The 16,402-nt window shown below is 49.8% G+C and overlaps 1 protein-coding gene across 7 annotated transcripts in view; it reads right to left on the bottom strand.

Annotated features, from left to right (window-relative positions):
- The window catches only part of STX8 (syntaxin 8), a 253,567-nt gene that overhangs the window by 212,649 nt on the left and 24,516 nt on the right, over positions 1-16,402 (bottom strand). For all 7 annotated transcript variants that reach the window (XR_007132019.1, XR_007132020.1, XR_007132021.1 and 4 more), the window contains exon 4: positions 15,693-15,803. Coding sequence is in view for 3 of the 7 variants with exons in the window: in XM_047759291.1 (XP_047615247.1) it covers positions 15,693-15,803 (111 nt within the window). In the remaining 4 variants the exon portion in view is untranslated. The remainder of the gene's footprint in view (positions 1-15,692; positions 15,804-16,402) is intronic.

Raw genomic sequence — 16,402 nt, forward strand, 5'->3', positions numbered from 1 at the left:
TCGATCCCTGGCCTCGCTCAGTGGGGGTAAGGATCTGGCGCTGCCCTGAGCTGTGGCGTAGGTCGCAGGTGTGGCTTGGAGCCCACGTTGCTGTGGTGTAGGCCGGCAGCTGTAGCTCTGATTTGACCCCTAGCCTGGGAACCTCCATATGCCGCGAGTGCAGTCCTAAAAAGAAAAAAAAAAAAAAGAAAAAAAAATTCATACCCAGGTTTTCTAACCCTAAACCCTTTGTTCCTTCCATTGATTTACAGTCCTGGGCGGGCATCTACAAAGCGGAGAGCCCAGTACTCAGAGCTGGCAGGAGGGCACAGATGCGGGTCCCTGCAAGGGACCCAGGGCAGAACATCACAACTCAGGGCAAGGCCGGGAAAAAGCCCACAGCAAAGGACGAGAAAGATGAGCTCCCGTCTCCTCCTGCCGTTAATCCACCTCGGGCACCAAGACAATCTCATCTGTGAACCAAAAAAGGCATCCTTTCTCTGCTGACCTTGAAGAGCATGATGAAGGTCAAATAAAATAACATCAAAGTGCTTGGTAAACAGAAGAGAGGGAGGGAGAAAGAGAACACTTTTCTCTTTCATCAGCAAGGAAATCCTTTTTCAGTTTCTTTACAATTTTCACTTCTAAAACACACACGTTGCAAAGTATTATAGAAGCTTAAAAAAAAAAATCAACTAACTTAACAACAGTGGTGTACAGGTTTCTCCTTCCTTCTCTTTCTCCTTCCTTCTTCACAGCCTGGACTTTTCTTCCTTTTTCAATTCCCAAATGATTTAAAATTCCAATTGAAAATTAGTGCACGCAGAGGTAGGAAATCTTTTTATTTCCCACATCAAAAGTCACAACGATACCACCAGTTAAGGACTGCAGGTCAGGACAAGGTACCGTTTTTCACCATGTGTGAAAACCCAACCAGTGTGTGCAGGGAAGTAGGCTCTTCCATGTACTATCAGAAGCAGCGCAAAGCACCACAACGTTTAAAAAACAGACATGGCAGTACCTATGCCTGCTGGCCATTCATGCTTTTTGTCCCTGTAACTCCACTTAGGGCCGCTATCCTATTGAAGTAAAAATCTTTTTTTTTTTTTTGGATGGCTACACCCGCAGCATATGAAAATTCCCTGGCCAGGGACTGAACCTGAGCCCCAACTGTGGCAACATCAGATGCTTTAACCCACCGTACCAAGCCGGGGATCGAACTCACGTCTCCGCAGTGACCTGAGCCACTGAAATCAACTTCTTAACCCACTGCGCCACAGCAGGAACTCTAGAAGCCACATTCTTGATGGGTATTTACTGCAGTATTGTTTGCAATGGCAAAAAACTAAACCATCCATTATCTATCCATGGCAGGGGCGGGTTGATTGGAAAAACATTGCCGGTTTCTACTGGGGAAAAATGCAGTTATTGAAAAGAATTTTGTGAGATCTACTGATTTGGAGGAACGCCCAAATTTAAATGAAAAAGGAGTAAATTATAGAGTATTATGTATAGCAAATTTTTTTCATAAAAAAGCAGGAACACTCCTATTTCACATAACTATATTTGTAAACACTTGTCCCAGCACAGATAAATGTGGGGAGCTAAGCAAAGGGCACGTCAGGAGAATGTCACGGGGCATGGGGGGAAGGGGCGGGGGAGGGTATTAACTTTGGCTCAGACCTCAGTGTGGTTTCACTTGCCATACTCAACATGTCTCATTTTGATTATCTGTTTTAAATCTAATTAAATATCAGTCATTTCCCCATAGGGAGAGGGAATGGGGGCAGGGGCAGATGAGGCAGCAAAGACCCACAAAAGTAAAGACACCTGAAGTGGAGACTCTTGGACATATTTTAAGCATTACTCTTCTTTCAAAGTGAACAATGGGAAGCAAAACTAAAATCAAGAAATGCTCAGAAGACTAAAAAGAGAATTAGCATATATCCAGACAAAACTGTAATTTAAAAAGAGAACGCACCCCTATGCTCATAGCAGCACTATTCACAATAGCCAAGACAAGGAAACTACCTAAATGTCCATCAGCAGAAGAACAGACAAAAAAGATTTGGTACATTCATACAACGGAATACTACTTTGCCATGAAAAAGGAAAGGCCATTTGAGACAACATGGATAGACTTAGAGATTATACTAAGTGAAGCCAGAAAAAGACCGACAAATATCTTATCACTGATATGTGGAATCTAAAATCCGGCATAAATGAATCTATCTACAAAACAGAAACAGACTCACAGACCAGAGAACAGACTTGTGGTTGCCAAGGGGGAGGGAGTGAAGAAAGACTGGAAGTTGAGGGTTAGTAGACGCCAACTATTCCATTTAGAATGGATAAGTGAGGAGGTCCTATTGTTCAGCACAGAGAACTCTATCCAGTTTCTTGGGATAGACCATGATGAATAATATAAGGGAATGCATATACCTGTATGGCTGGGTCCCTTTGCTGTGCAGCAGAAATCGGTACTACTTGGTAAATCAACCATGCTTCAATAAAGAAAAAAAAAAAAAGTAAATTATTAAAAAAAGAGCTGAGGAGTTCCTGTCGTGGCTCAGTGAATCCGACTAGGAACCATGAGGTTGCGGGTTCGGTCCCTGGCCTTGCTCAGTGGGTTAAGGATCTGGCGTTGCCGTGAGCTGAGGTGTAGGTGGCAGATGCGGCTCGGATCCTGCGTTGCGGTGGCTCTGGCGTAGGCCGGTGGCTACAGCTCTGATTGGACCCCTAGCCTGGGAACCTCCATATGCCACGGGAGCGGCCCAGGAAATGGCAAAAAGACAAAAAAGAGCTGAGACCAGACATCTTTTTCCAGGGGGAAAAGTAATGGAAGAGAAAGATGTGACAGGCAAAAGCAAGGCAGGACGACGAAAGATGGGCAAAGAAACAAGAAATAGACAGCTCATGGCGGGATGGGGCAGAAGCCGACGGAGAGGCATGGAGGAGGAGCTGAAACGCGACCATCGGGTTTGCAGCGACACAGAGGAACAGGAGAGGATCAGAGAGAAAGAAAAGCCTGCAATTCCTCATCCAGGGGGGCAGTCCTCACCGTCTCAACCCTCCCTCCTCACTTTCTGGGGGCGGGGGGACCCTAACTTCCCCAAATCTAGAAACTGGGAAGGTCCACGCAGTCTCCCCTTTCGGTGGTCTGTTCAGGACACAGTTGCGTGTGTGCGCGCGTGTGCATCCACACACACCTATGTACCTACGCGTGGATGGCTATGTGTCTAGGTGTACACATGTGTGCATACTTATATATAAAAGCATACATGCTTATATACACACCGTTACAGATTACACAGAGAAAGCAGACCGAAGTATACAGCTGTGGTCTGAGCCACAGATGCAGCTCAGATTCGATCCCTTGCCTGGGAACTTCCATATGCCACAGGTACAGCTGAAAAAGGGGAAAAAAAAAAAGGATCCATGTATGTATGACACACATACGCATAGTCTATGTGCATAGCACACATATACACATTTATAAATACATGTGTGCATATGTAAGTGTATCCCTGTATACAAGTGGATAACATACGTGTGTGTATACATGTGTACTTAGGTATTCGAAAATTCGAGAAGAACATATAAACGACACCAACAACAAAAAAAAAAAGTGCAGAGCTCAAAGATAACTCACAAAGTGAACACCGCCAGGGCAGGAACCCGGGACCCTCCCCACGCCCCGTCCTAGTCCCTTCTTCCTCCAAAGGGAGCCACCTGTGTGACTCCCTAACACCATACGCAAGGCCTGCCTTTACAGGGGGGGATCACCCAGGACACCCCCTTCTGTCTGGTTTGGGTCCCCCCGTGTTCTGAGCGATGCGCCCTGGGTGTGGGGAGGCTGGAGGGCGCTCCCTCATTAGCTGCGTAGCATCCCCGTACGGACGCACCATCGTGGACTCACCCCTACGGGGTGGACATTCCATGGGAAGTTTCCGGTCGGACTATTTAGAAGGATGCTGTAAGCATGGCCGTGCCTCTAGGACAGCTTGGCTTGAGGAGACGGTTTTTCAGAGCCGTGTGCTGACAGCCTGGCCTGCAGGATGTGAGACCTCCAGCGGCTCCAGCCCTAGCAGCAGGGACGTGTCATTTTCATGTCAGCCAGTCTGGCGGGTGTGAGGGTGTGACAGCATGATTTGAGTCCGCAATTTCCTGATGGTGAGGAAGCCGAGCACCTTTTCAGACGTCCATCGGCCACGGGACATCCTCTCCGAAGTACAATGTCAACTCTGCCGCCTTTTTTTCTCTAAGGAGCTGTCTGCCTTCTTGATTTATAGAAATCTTTATAAACTCCGGATACAACTTTCGTGTCAGCAAGACTCACGGCAGATCTAGACTCGCCTTCTGTGGCTTGGCATGCTCTCTCTGTGCTATCTTTCAATACCCAGAATTTCTTATTTTCATAAAACCCAACTTGCCACGTGGTCCGTGTTCCGTCTTTGTGTGTCCTGTTTAAGAAGGCTTTTTCCATTCCCAAGGGCATAAAGACATCTTCCCACGTTTTCTTTTAGAAGCTTTCTTACTGTACCTTTCACATGTAAGTCTAGAATCCTTTTGAGGTTGCTTTTCATGGAGGGCGGACAGCAGAGGCTTAGGTTTGGGGTTTTTTTTTTCCATTGGGGCTTTCAGCTGACCCAACACTATTTGCTGAACACATCACCTGTGCTCCACTGCACCGCAGTGACGCCTCTGTCGCAAATCAAGTGGCAATACGTGTGTGGGACAGTTACTGGGCTCTCTAGCGTGACCCTCTGGTTTCTCTGCCTGTCCTTGTACCAACACCACACTGTGGCTTTAGCTACGTGTTGAGAATGGCTCATGAGAACGCCCACCTCTGCTCTTCAAAATTCTGCTCTTCAGGAGTTCCCGTCGTGGCGCAGTGGTTAACGAATCCGACTAGGAACCATGAGGTTGCGGGTTCGGTCCCTGCCCTTGCTCAGTGGGTTAATGATCCGGCGTTGCCGTGAGCTGCGGTGTAGGTTGCAGACGCGGCTCGGATCCCGCGTTGCTGTGGCTCTGGCTGAGGCCGGTGGCTACAGCTCCGATTGGACCCCTAGCCTGGGAACCTCCATATGCCGCGGGAGCGGCCCAAGAAATAGCAGCAACAACAACAAAAAAAGACAAAAAAAAAAAAAAAATTCTGCTCTTCAAATTGCCGCATCACACTTTCTTTTTCCGTTTCTTCAGGCTGCACCTGAGGCATATGGAAGTGCCCCAGCTAGGGGTTGAGTCAGAGCTGCAGCTGCTAGCCTACGCCACAGCCACACGGGACCTGAGCCACATCTGCAACCTACACCAAAGCTTGTGGCAACACCAGATCCCTGAGCCAGGCCAGGGGTTGAACCCACGTCCCTGAGGACATTCTTGGGTTCTTAACCTGCTGAGCCACAACAGGAACCCCATTTCAGATTTATATTTAAGATCCCCCCCCCCGCAAAGCAAGTTTCCCACTCACTCCCATTAACCACTGGAAGATCCCTCAGCGTCACCACTTGGGCCTAACGCCATCAACTCAACTCTTTCAGAAAAGAAGTCATAAGAAATCCTTTGCCACATGACATACCGATTTTTCTCCCCAAGAAAACATGATTCCCACATACTCTGCATGGCCAGCATTAGACCGGTAAGGAATACGGGCCAAAAAAATGGACTAAGGCAACACATATTCCAGATTTTTCACACTGGTCCGTCTTCCAAATACTCCCTCTTGTCATGCTAAGTTTCAGCCCATGCAGCACATTGACCGATGACATCTCCCCAGAACATGGAGACCAAGTCAGAAGCTATTCTCTCCCCCAAATGCACTGGCGAGGAACACAAGATGCGCAGGATGACCTGTCTGCAGAGGACAAGCCAGTCGAGGAAGCTGATCGACGTGTGGTTCTTACGCCTGGGGCGTGCTTTGAAAAGCACTCCTGAGCCCCTCCAGGAAGGCAGCCAAGGGTCAACAGCCCAGCGTCTTCAAAAAGTGAACGGGAGGCTTAAAGCAATTCTCTAAGTTCCACTTGGACCTAAATAAAACCACCCAGAAGGCCAGTGAGCTCCCACGTCCCCAGGATTTCAAGAACAGAGGACAGAGCAGTGAGGAACCTTGAGTCTCTGGTGTCAGAAGAGAAGCCCAGGTGAAGAGTCACTGTCGCCAAGGCGATGCGGTGAAGAGTTGATCCACTGTCCCACCCCACACTGTCACGTCCCTTCTCCCTTGTCAGCACAACTTGATTTTGGTTCAAGGTCCCGCTGCTCAGGGAACATAAGCCTGTCCTCAGTCTCTGTTCAGGGAGGTGTCTTACCCTGAATAAGCCAGCACTGACGGTCAGGGCAACTCCAGCCCCTCGTGGGTTTTGGTACACCATGGCATGCGATAACAATCCAAGCCTACTTCTATTTTGAGCCAAAATTTACCATGAAAGGTTCCAGGAGGGGTTTCTTTCCCTCTTAGGAAACAAGTAACTCAAAAACACAGAAAAACTGGAGTTCCCGTCATGACTCAGTGGTTAATGAATCCGACTGGGAACCATGAGGTTGCAGGTTCAATCCCTGGCCTCTCTCAGTGGGTTAAGGGTCAGGTGTTGCCATGAGCTGTGGTGTAGGTCACAGATGCAGCTCGGATCTGGTGTGGCTGTGGCTGTGGTGTAGGCCAGCAGCTGTAGCTCCGATTGGCCCCCTAGCCTGAGAACCTCCATATGCTGCAGGTGCAGCCCTAAAAAGACAAAAAAAAAAAACAGAAAAACTACTAAGGACAATCAGAGAATTCAGAAAGTGTTTACGTATAATGATGGCAGACATGAGATGTCTACAGTTCTCATGTAAATAATCAAAAAGCATGATGAAATGAAAAACCGAATTTAAAACCACCACCAGTTCTCGTCGGGGCGCAGTGGAAACAAATCCGACTAGGAACCATGAGGTTGCGGGTTCTATCCCTGGCCTCGCTCAGTGGGTTAAGGATCCGACGTTGCCATGAGCTGTGGTGTAGGTCCCAGATGCGGCTGGGATCTGGCGTTGCTGTGGCTGTGGTGTAGGCCGGCAGCTACAGCTCGGGACCTGACCCCTAGCCTGGGAACCTCCATATGCCACGGGTGGGGCCCTCAAAAAGACAAAAGACAATAATAATAATAAAAATGTAGTCAGTCACGAAAAGAGTCAAGCAGGGGGGAAGTGGGAGCCATACTCCTCACCAAACTAAATGCCCAGTCAATCAAATATTTAACAAACATTAAACAAATTTAACAAGAATTGAGCAAATACTATAACTGCCTTCACAGAGGAGACTGGAATAGGATCCGCAAGTTCAATAACACGCTCTTAATAACTCTATAGAAACAGACACTCGCTTCAACTGCCAGCACCAGTCCAAACCGCTTTCATGAAAACTAGTAAATGCCCATAGCCTTTGACCCAGCCATCCTTCTAAGAATTTACCTAGGGGTGGACTTTTACACATAGGAAACCCCTTACATGTGAGGTTCTTCACCGCTATGTTCTCCTAATAGAGAAAGATACATGTATTAAATATGGACACAGATGCAACGTAACAGAGTGGAAAACAATACACCAAGTAACACGGTAGCGGTAGCACACACAATGAAACATGCTAAGGCTCTAGAAACTCAAGACAAAACCTCACGTGGTTTGGGAAGATCTCCAACACGTTCAGATGACAAAAGCAGGTTGTGGCATGATGTGTGTCACACGCTACCATGTGCATTAAAGAGGGAGGGAAATAAGAAAACACGTGCCTACTTGCTAGCATAAACCTAAGAGAACCCTGGAGGGAGGGACCCAGCGGGAGGAAAGCTCGTCACTGAACACTGTTCAGCGCTTTTAACGTGCCGCAGCCACGTGGTGAAGACATTACCTCTGCGACCGTATTATTATTTATCACCTCCTGCTGTTTGGAGGGTGTTTGGGAACTGTCTGCGGGTATTCTCAATCACGAGGCACAGGGGAAACTTGTGACATCACTGGCTGAAGAATTAACCATCCCTCTCAGTTCTCGACTTGGAGCTTCTTATGTGGAGGTACCTTTCCTCATGCCAGCGGCTTACCTGTTCCCTGCAGCTCAGGGTGTCCTAACCGCTGTACAGGTGGGTCAGCTAAACCAGGCACCCCCTTGGTTAAGAATAAACTCTGTCTTCCTCTAGACCTGTGAGGGGCTTTACTGGGTCATCCTCCTCTGACGGCTGCAGACACAACCTCCTTGCTCGTCTGCATTGTACACACCTAACTGCACTCTCTCTTGTGTTGACATTTCTCTTGCCTGACTGGACTCTAAGAATGAGCATCCCAGAAGGAGAACAAACCCCACCAGGATCACCCCTCAGCCCATCTCACGTGCCTCTATTAACTTCAGATTCTAATGTCTGCTAAGCAAGGTAGGCCGACTATGGACCAAAGTTACTTCCCTTTCCATCGAACTACCCAAGATAATCAGTGAGGCAGAGACAAAGCTGTGTGTTGCACAAAGTCCCATTTCATTTTTCTCTTCCTGAGCACAAAGACTACATTTCCCAGTCTCCCCTGCAGTTAGGTTGGAGCCATGTGACTGGCTGCAGCCAATGGGCTGTTATCTATGAAATGCCAGGTGACAGCATATAAGAGAGGTGCCAGACCTCCACACTCCCTCTCTTCTCTGACCATGGAAACCTTGTGTCGAGACTGCACAGCCATAAGATGAGAAAACCTGAGTCATTATTTGACGGGAACTGTCCCAGAGAACCACCAGACTTTCTACGAGGCAGGCAAAAAAGAATTTAAGTGGTAAACCCCTAAGGGTCCCAGGTTTGTTTAGTTATCAGGACCTGATCACATCCTGACTCAGTCAACCTTTGAATCAATCAAAATCTGCTGAGTGCTTCCTATATACCAAATTCTCCTAGGTGTTAAAAGATAGAAGGGGAAAAAAATTTTTTTTTTCATTCAGTGAACAGTATCTATTAAGCATTGTGCCAGGTTTTGGTCCCTATCCTCAAGGTACTTAAAATTTAGATGGAGAGACAACACTTTCAGAACAAATATTAAACCACGTGGCCTCCCTAGCTCCATCAGCTCCCTACGACTATTCTCTCAGAGCACCACAGGTTTTTCTTATCTGGATGAATCTTTAATTCATGTCTGTCTCTCTCTCTGAACGATAAAGAGCTCAAATGGAAAAACTAGATTTTTTTGTTGTTGGTTGTTGTTTTTTGTCACCATACTCCCGTTACCAGTGCTTGGCACATAGAATCTGTCAAAAGACAGACAGATTCCATTTGCTACATTTTTTGGATTAATGGTATTTCATTACCAGAAATTTAACATTCTTGACTACATTCAGTACCACCTTGGTTCCACTATCTTTGGGCTCAATGAGAGAGAGAAAAAAGCTCCCTTTACTGATTTCAGAGCATCCTTTGCCCATGAGGTGACCCAGAGCGTGAGTGTAGTTCTGGGAACAGAAGTAAAAAAGTAATGGCTGAGTGCACGTCTATGCTCCTCAGGCACCTTCTACTTGGGCAAGAGTCGCTTTATCAATTCAAGCAACATCAAGTATAAACTAATTTTTCTTAGGAAATCCCAGGACCAGCAGATAAAAAAATCACCCTTCGTAGACATCATCCTTCTTACAAACCAAGCTGTAAACTGAAAACAAGCATTGGAGGAACTGAAATGGTGGCACAGGGGCAATACTTTTTTTAATGCACTCCTCAGTGTAAATTTTTCCTCTGCCTTGTTTGGCTGCCAACAATGAGCTGCAAGACATCAATTCCAGGTATCACATTTTATTTTTGAGCAGCTCATAGAAAACATATCTCAAGTTAAATGGAAAAAGCACATCCTCTAAGAAAATGGGACCATCGCCTTTTGATCTGAGCCGTTGTTCTGCTTGGAAATACAGCCTTGCTCACACACAACCACCACCTCGGCCTCTCAATCACTTCCTATGTCCTACAATCCTCAGTATATGGGTGGTGTGAAGATTAAAGCTTAGCCAATTAGCCACCCACGACAGCCAAGTTAATCACATAATCTTTGAGACGGTCACAGAGCAGTGAGGATGCAATGACTTTTTTTTCTTTTTCCTCTTTACGAAGATTTAACTAATTGTGAGACTTAGCAACGCTCTCAAATCGCAAGAGCAGTAGGGCTTGAAATCAGAAGCTGTGTCACTGCTTTTCTAAGTTACCGCTTATCTTCTAAGAGACATTGTTCCCCAGATTTCTCTAACGAGTTTCCAAATGCCCTCAATTAGTCAACCATGGCTCATTCAGACCCAGGTCTGCCAGCAAGGCTTGCTGCTTTGGAAGAATCATCCGTAATCCCTGAGGTGCCACTCCCGTGTCCTCACATGACAGCTCCACATTCAATGATGGGAGAGCCACGCTCAGGTCTGCTTAAAGGAACCGCTAATCCAAACTGAGGTCTGACAATACTTTCCTCTCCTTAATAAGGCCGCATACGAGGGGGAAGCAACAACAGGAGGACGGGGAGGGGCGGCAGGATGCGAGGGAAGGAGGGATGGGCAAGAGAGACAGAGACAGAGCAAAATCCGGGGCAGGGAAAAGAGGTGGAGGAGGACACGGAGCAAACGGGAATGGAGGACAGAGGTGCCACAGGGCGTGCTGGTGGGTCAATGGGTCTTGCGGTGCTGCTGCCAGTTATCACTGGGCTTCGAACTGCTGAGCCACAGATCAAGCCCAGTCCTCCCGCAGTGAGGGAGGTGTTTCTGTGGGTGGTGACCTAAGGGAAAGACTGTGCCCCCCCCAGCCCTGTCCCCTCCCCAGTGACAAGGTAACCCACGTTGGTATCAAGAATGACAGAAGCCGACAAAAGTGCTGGAGGAATCCAGAGATGAGAGAGGCCAACAAGTGCCAGAGGAGCCCAGGACAAGCAACTGACCAACGGAGGACAGGAGAAGTCGCAGGCTACGAGCTACCAGCGGGAGGGGAGGGAAGGAGGCTTCTCCAGAGACAGACCTGGATGGTCCCTCATGGGGGTCTCAGAAATGACGGAGCAGCCTGGCATCAGGAGGGCGACAGCTCACCGTGGACCCCAGCTGGTCATGCGTCTACGACTGAATGCAGGTCCTCAGGAGGCCAGGCCAAGCCCGAAATTTACCAGGGGATGGGAAGCAGGAGATGGAAGGGGGGGGGACCTCCAGGGCGGGGTTCGTGAGAACAAAGGCAAAAGGGATGGGACGTGGGCAGGCGAGTGAAACCCAAGCCAGGAAACTGACCTCAGCTCTTAGCCCGTCTCGTCTGGCCAACTGCCCGACCTCACCTGTGTTCATGCTTGCCGCCCACCTCCCTGCAGGGCTGGGGTCGGGCCATGCCACCTGTGTGTTCAGTTCACGGCCCTTGAGATTTCCCAGGGATTCTTCCGCATATTTTAGAATGGTTGTCCCTAGTATACACTTCATATATATGTTTTGTTTGTTTTAGCTGCCCTCAGGCATATGGAGTTCCTGGGGCCAGGGATCGGCTCAGAGCCACACTTGTAACCTATGCTGCAGCTGCGGCAACTCCAGATCCTTGACCCACGCCGCTGGGCTGGGGATCGAACCTGCGTCCCAGGGCTGCAGAGACGCCACCGATCCCGACGCACCACAGCGGGAACGCCTGCTTTTCCTTAATGATCAGATTCTCCTGGAATGTCTCGGGGACTTGCACTTTTTTTGGACAGTTATGGATTGAACTGTGTCCCCACAAAAACTCGTTTGGCAAAATCTTAACCCCCAAGTAATTCAGAATGAAAGGGGATTTGGAGAAGGATTCTTTAGAGAGGCAGTTAAACCAAGGTCAGGAGCGTGGCCCTAGTTCAATGACGTCTTTCTATGAAAATGAAGCGCGGACACAGACGAACGACGGAGGAGAGACAGGGAGGAGACGGCTGTGGACATGCCAAGGCCGAGAGGCCTGGAACAGCTCCTTCTGCCCTGGATCCTGTTGTCCTCAGAAGGGACCAACTCCGATGCCAACCCCTCAATCCCGGCCCTCCAGCCTCCCGAACTGGAAGAACACACATTTCTGTTGTCCAAGCCACCCCGTCTGTGGGACTGTGACAGTAGCTCTAGCGCACTGATCCAGAAGGTACACACAGACACGGGTCCAGGGAGGTCCGAGCCATCCCGGCCACCGAGGAATCACCAGGGATCCACCTTCCAGGCCGCCTACCGTTCCCTTTCTTCTGTTCGTCCACGACTGACCGGCCGTCTTCACAGGGAGCAGCATCTCTCGGCCACACTGGTTTCTCGCCCTTGGCTAGACACCTGCTGCCTGGAACGGGCTGTCACGGCCTGTGCTCTCCATATTAGTTCTTCCAATCACTCCTTGGGAGTCATGTCTCTATAGTGCTTATGTACTTGTAAGGACAACTCCCTGGAAGAATATTCTGGACTACCTTAGACTTCTGTGCCTGAATGAAAATGATCGAGCCATATATATGGTCCCTGCGCAGTTTCACCTCGAGAGCATGTGTGAATAACCCCGGCTGATTAGCAGCATGATTTCAAACCCTCAGGACTCCGTTATCTCTGCTTCACAGCCTCCCCCATCACCAATAAGGAACACCCGCAGGCCCACCATGCAGATCAGCCTTCAATTAAACCCAGGAGGAGCAGGGGGCGTCCCCGGGATAGGACCTTCAGAGGAAACACCTGTGCGGCTAACCGGCCACATTCCCGAAAGTTCTCCCACCACTTAATTTTTTTTTTTTTTTTAATTGAAGGAGGCTTCAGGGAAGTCGCTGCCAGCCATGGATTCCATTGCTAGAATACACGTGCAGCTGTCTGCCATCAGGAAAACAAGCAGCAAGCTGGCACGGAGGAAAGGCACACAGGACGAGGGCTGAGCGGCGAGAGCCAGAAGGTAGAGGGTCAGGGAAGCCAGGTCCCCCTCGAGCACTCAGGGGGAGGGGTGGGGGGGGGGTCCCCAGCAAACAAAGGGGGCAACAGGAGTTCCCTCCCAGCCTGAAGGACACCTTGCCTCAGGAAAGTCTTTCGAGTTTACCCAGCCCCTCGGGTAACCATCAGCTCAAAGGGTTCAAACAATGAACAAGAGGCCAAAGACAGGCCCCCATTTGAAGGTCCATGGGTTTTGAAGCCCAGAGGGCAGACTAGGAAGCAACAGAGCCGTGTTCTTCTAACTGCTGGTTCTGCTCTTCTTACAGCTCAATAGTTAGGAGGGCACATCTCACAATAAATATAATCAACAGCCATTTAAAAAAAGTTCACAACTATGGACACACAGCTGCAGAGAAATCCCAACGCGGAGATGGACCAGCCTCACCATCCTGGGCGAGCTCCTGGACCCTCGGAGCCGCAGGTTCTCTTGTGTAAAAGGTGAGGTGATGAAGCTTTCCAGAGCCCCGGAAAACCCGAGCCAAGAGAGCCGGGCACGTAGAAAACACGCAACAGATGGAAGCTATGAGCTCTCATCACTCGGACCCCGTGACGGAAAGCAGTGGTTCTAACCTCACCACCTGTCAGAACCACCCAAGGAGGGGTCCCTGCCCCGTGCTGCCCATGTCAGGGCTACCCGAGAGCCTCTTGGGTGCTTCTGATGCAGACCGCCACAGTGAAGTGATGCAAGACAGAATTTCGCAAGCTGTAAGGATCCTGTTAGAAGGCAGATTTGATTCACGTGGGCTGGGGTCTAAGACCCCATTTTTTTAAAAAGGTTTTGTTGAAGGACAGTTGATTTACTGCATTGTGTTCATTTCTGCTGCACAGCAAAATGATTCCGTTATACAAATATCTTCATATTCTTTTCCATTATAGTTTATCACAGGATACCGAATAAAGTTCCCTGTGCTCTATTACATAGCAGGACCTTGTTTAGCCAGCCTACACATCAGAGTTTGCATCCGCTCAGCCCGGACTCCTACCCAGCCCTCCCCCACCTGCGCTCCAACCTTGGCAGCCACCAGTCTGTCGACAACTCCTTTCTAGCCTGTTCCCAAGGTGCCACTGACCCTGCTCGGGAACGAGCTGTGCTTTAAACAGCAAAGAAACAGATTCTCATAGGAGAGAGGGGTGACCAGAAGAACTGGGGTGACAAGTGAGAGGATACCCAAAAGCCACAACCCCCCCGCCAAGTCCTAATGCCCAGGTTGGCCCCTTCAACGTCATGAAACAACGAGGAGGAGCAGCAGAGCCGGACACACAAGAGGCTCTGCAACATCACTGTCCCTCCTGGTCAGAACGGCCACCTCCACGACAACGTGGGAGGATGTCCAGGCTTCCCCCCCTGCCACAGGCACCTGTGTGGCCCCCCTCCCCACCCCCAACTATACCTTTGCTCCATTTCTGGATTTCAAAGCAAAGGCTCTCCCCAACAGATCGTACCCTCTCCTCCCCCTGGGTCCCCCTGTTCTTTTTCACCAGCCCTGCACCTCCGCCTTCATCCTCCGCCTCGACTCCCGCCTCGGCCGGGCCTGCATCCACCAGAGGAGCGCTGGGCACCACCACGGCTCAGCCGTCTGGAGGCCCCGGCGTCCTTACCAATCCCGCCCGGATACAACCAGCCCCTCCGTGCCGGACTCCTCGCTTTTACTCTCTCCACAGAAACAACTCAGGATTCCACCCGGCTTCCTGAAGGCCATCAGCTCCTCCTACACACCTTGGATCACACGCTCCTGAGAAGACCGGAACCCACAGGAAGCTGCTCCCATCAGCTCGCCCTGGCGCAGTGGTTTTCAAGCCTGCGCATCCCAGGATCACGGCGACCCCCTCTAGGGCCACGCCCCCCTCCACGCCCCTGGGTTTAATTGCCTCGGGCAGAGCCTGGGTGAAAAACACCGCGGCCCTTGGGAAACCCTATTATTCCTAAGCGGCCCTTGGGAAACCCTATTATTCCTAAGCTTCCAGCAAGCCGGAAGGAGCTGCCGCCCATAATGAAGGCAGCATCTCTTGTGGGGAAGGCGGGGCGGGGCGGGGCGGGGCGGGGCGGGGCGGGGCGGGGGGGGGGGACACAGGTTTCCCTCATCTCTTTCGGGATGGCTCCCACCATGAGTTAACAGAGTTCTAGAAGCAGCAGAGAGGTCAAGCCTAAAGATGTCACCCTGTATCATTCCCTAACCTCACCTTGGGAAGCCAACGCCCTGCTCCTCTAATTCCGTGAGCCAGGGGCTACGGACTTCAGGATGCGTTTGGATAACAAGCCAATTTGTTAAAAAATCATTTTCCAACACAGATAAGGACAGGACTTCTGGAGTTTAAAAGGCAGCTAACACAGCAGAAAGCTCAACCAAAGGGTGAAAGGCCGGCTTCTGAGTGGAAGGGGGGAGGGGGTGGGATCGCCGGGGAGTCTGGGGTTCGCAGATGCAAACTATTCCATTTGGAAGGAGCAGACAACGAGGCCCCGCTGTATAGCAAAGGGCACCACAGCCAATGTCCTGGGAGAGAACATGATGGAAAATAATACATGCTTTTCTGCAAAGTAAAAAAAAACAACAAATTTTTAAAAAGAGACACTTAGTGACTTCATCTGTATTCTACCTAAACAGTCTTCCTCCAAGATGGAATGCAGCTGAACACACCTGGTTTACTGAGAAATTTAACAAAAAATGAACTTGAATAGAAAATGAGAGTCAAACCGTAGAAATGAACAGACGGTATTTTGCTGTTTAAAGAAATCAAGCCATTCAGGAAGCAGCGGCAATCGCCGCCCACGCATCTGCCCCGCCGCGTGATCCCTGCAAAGAAAAGCATCGCATCGTACCTGATGGGTTCCGGCTCTGCGCCCTCCTTCTTAAAGGAGGCCAGAAGGAGTCTCTCTCGAGTTACAAGATCGTCCAATAGGTTCTGTCTTCGGTCTCCTTCGAGCTGCGTTCTGCGGGCATCTCGTTAAGGTCCAACAGGGGGTGAACGACGTCCTTGACCTCTGATGTCATTAATTGAGCTCCCCCAGCCACAGGCTAATCCGGCCCACCCAGGAGAGGCCCCGGCCAGCCTCCTCCTCCTCCTGCTCCTGCTCTCATCTCGGACTTGACAAATCCTTCCAGAAAAGGACCCTGCCGGAACCTTGAGGGGCCTCGAGCCCGGACACAGATCCGCCCCACGAGGTCCCTCACTGAGACATGCAGATGCAGATTCCATGTCCCTCCCGGGGACCGACCCTGGGATGGTGTTCCTTTGGCTCAGGGAGTCGTTAGGTTTGACGCTGGAGGCCCCAGGGGTCAAGGGTGTTTTGCTAGATGTGAATACCCTAGGCTACTCTGTTAGAAAAGGAAAAGGGAGAGGGAACCATTTTCTCTGCTGCCCTCCTTTGCCATGGGAATACCTAGGAGCCCACCTGGAATCGATTTCGTAAAGAGCTGCTCTAGAAGTTGCTACCATCGGCTCATTAAATGCACTGCATGATCTTTAAACAAAATTACACAGAAAGAATCATATGTTCCTGCCTTCATCTACTAAACGTGCTGGATTAGG

Source organism: Phacochoerus africanus, chromosome 14 (genome assembly GCF_016906955.1).
Source record: "Phacochoerus africanus isolate WHEZ1 chromosome 14, ROS_Pafr_v1, whole genome shotgun sequence".
NCBI classification, from domain to species: Eukaryota; Metazoa; Chordata; class Mammalia; order Artiodactyla; family Suidae; genus Phacochoerus; species Phacochoerus africanus.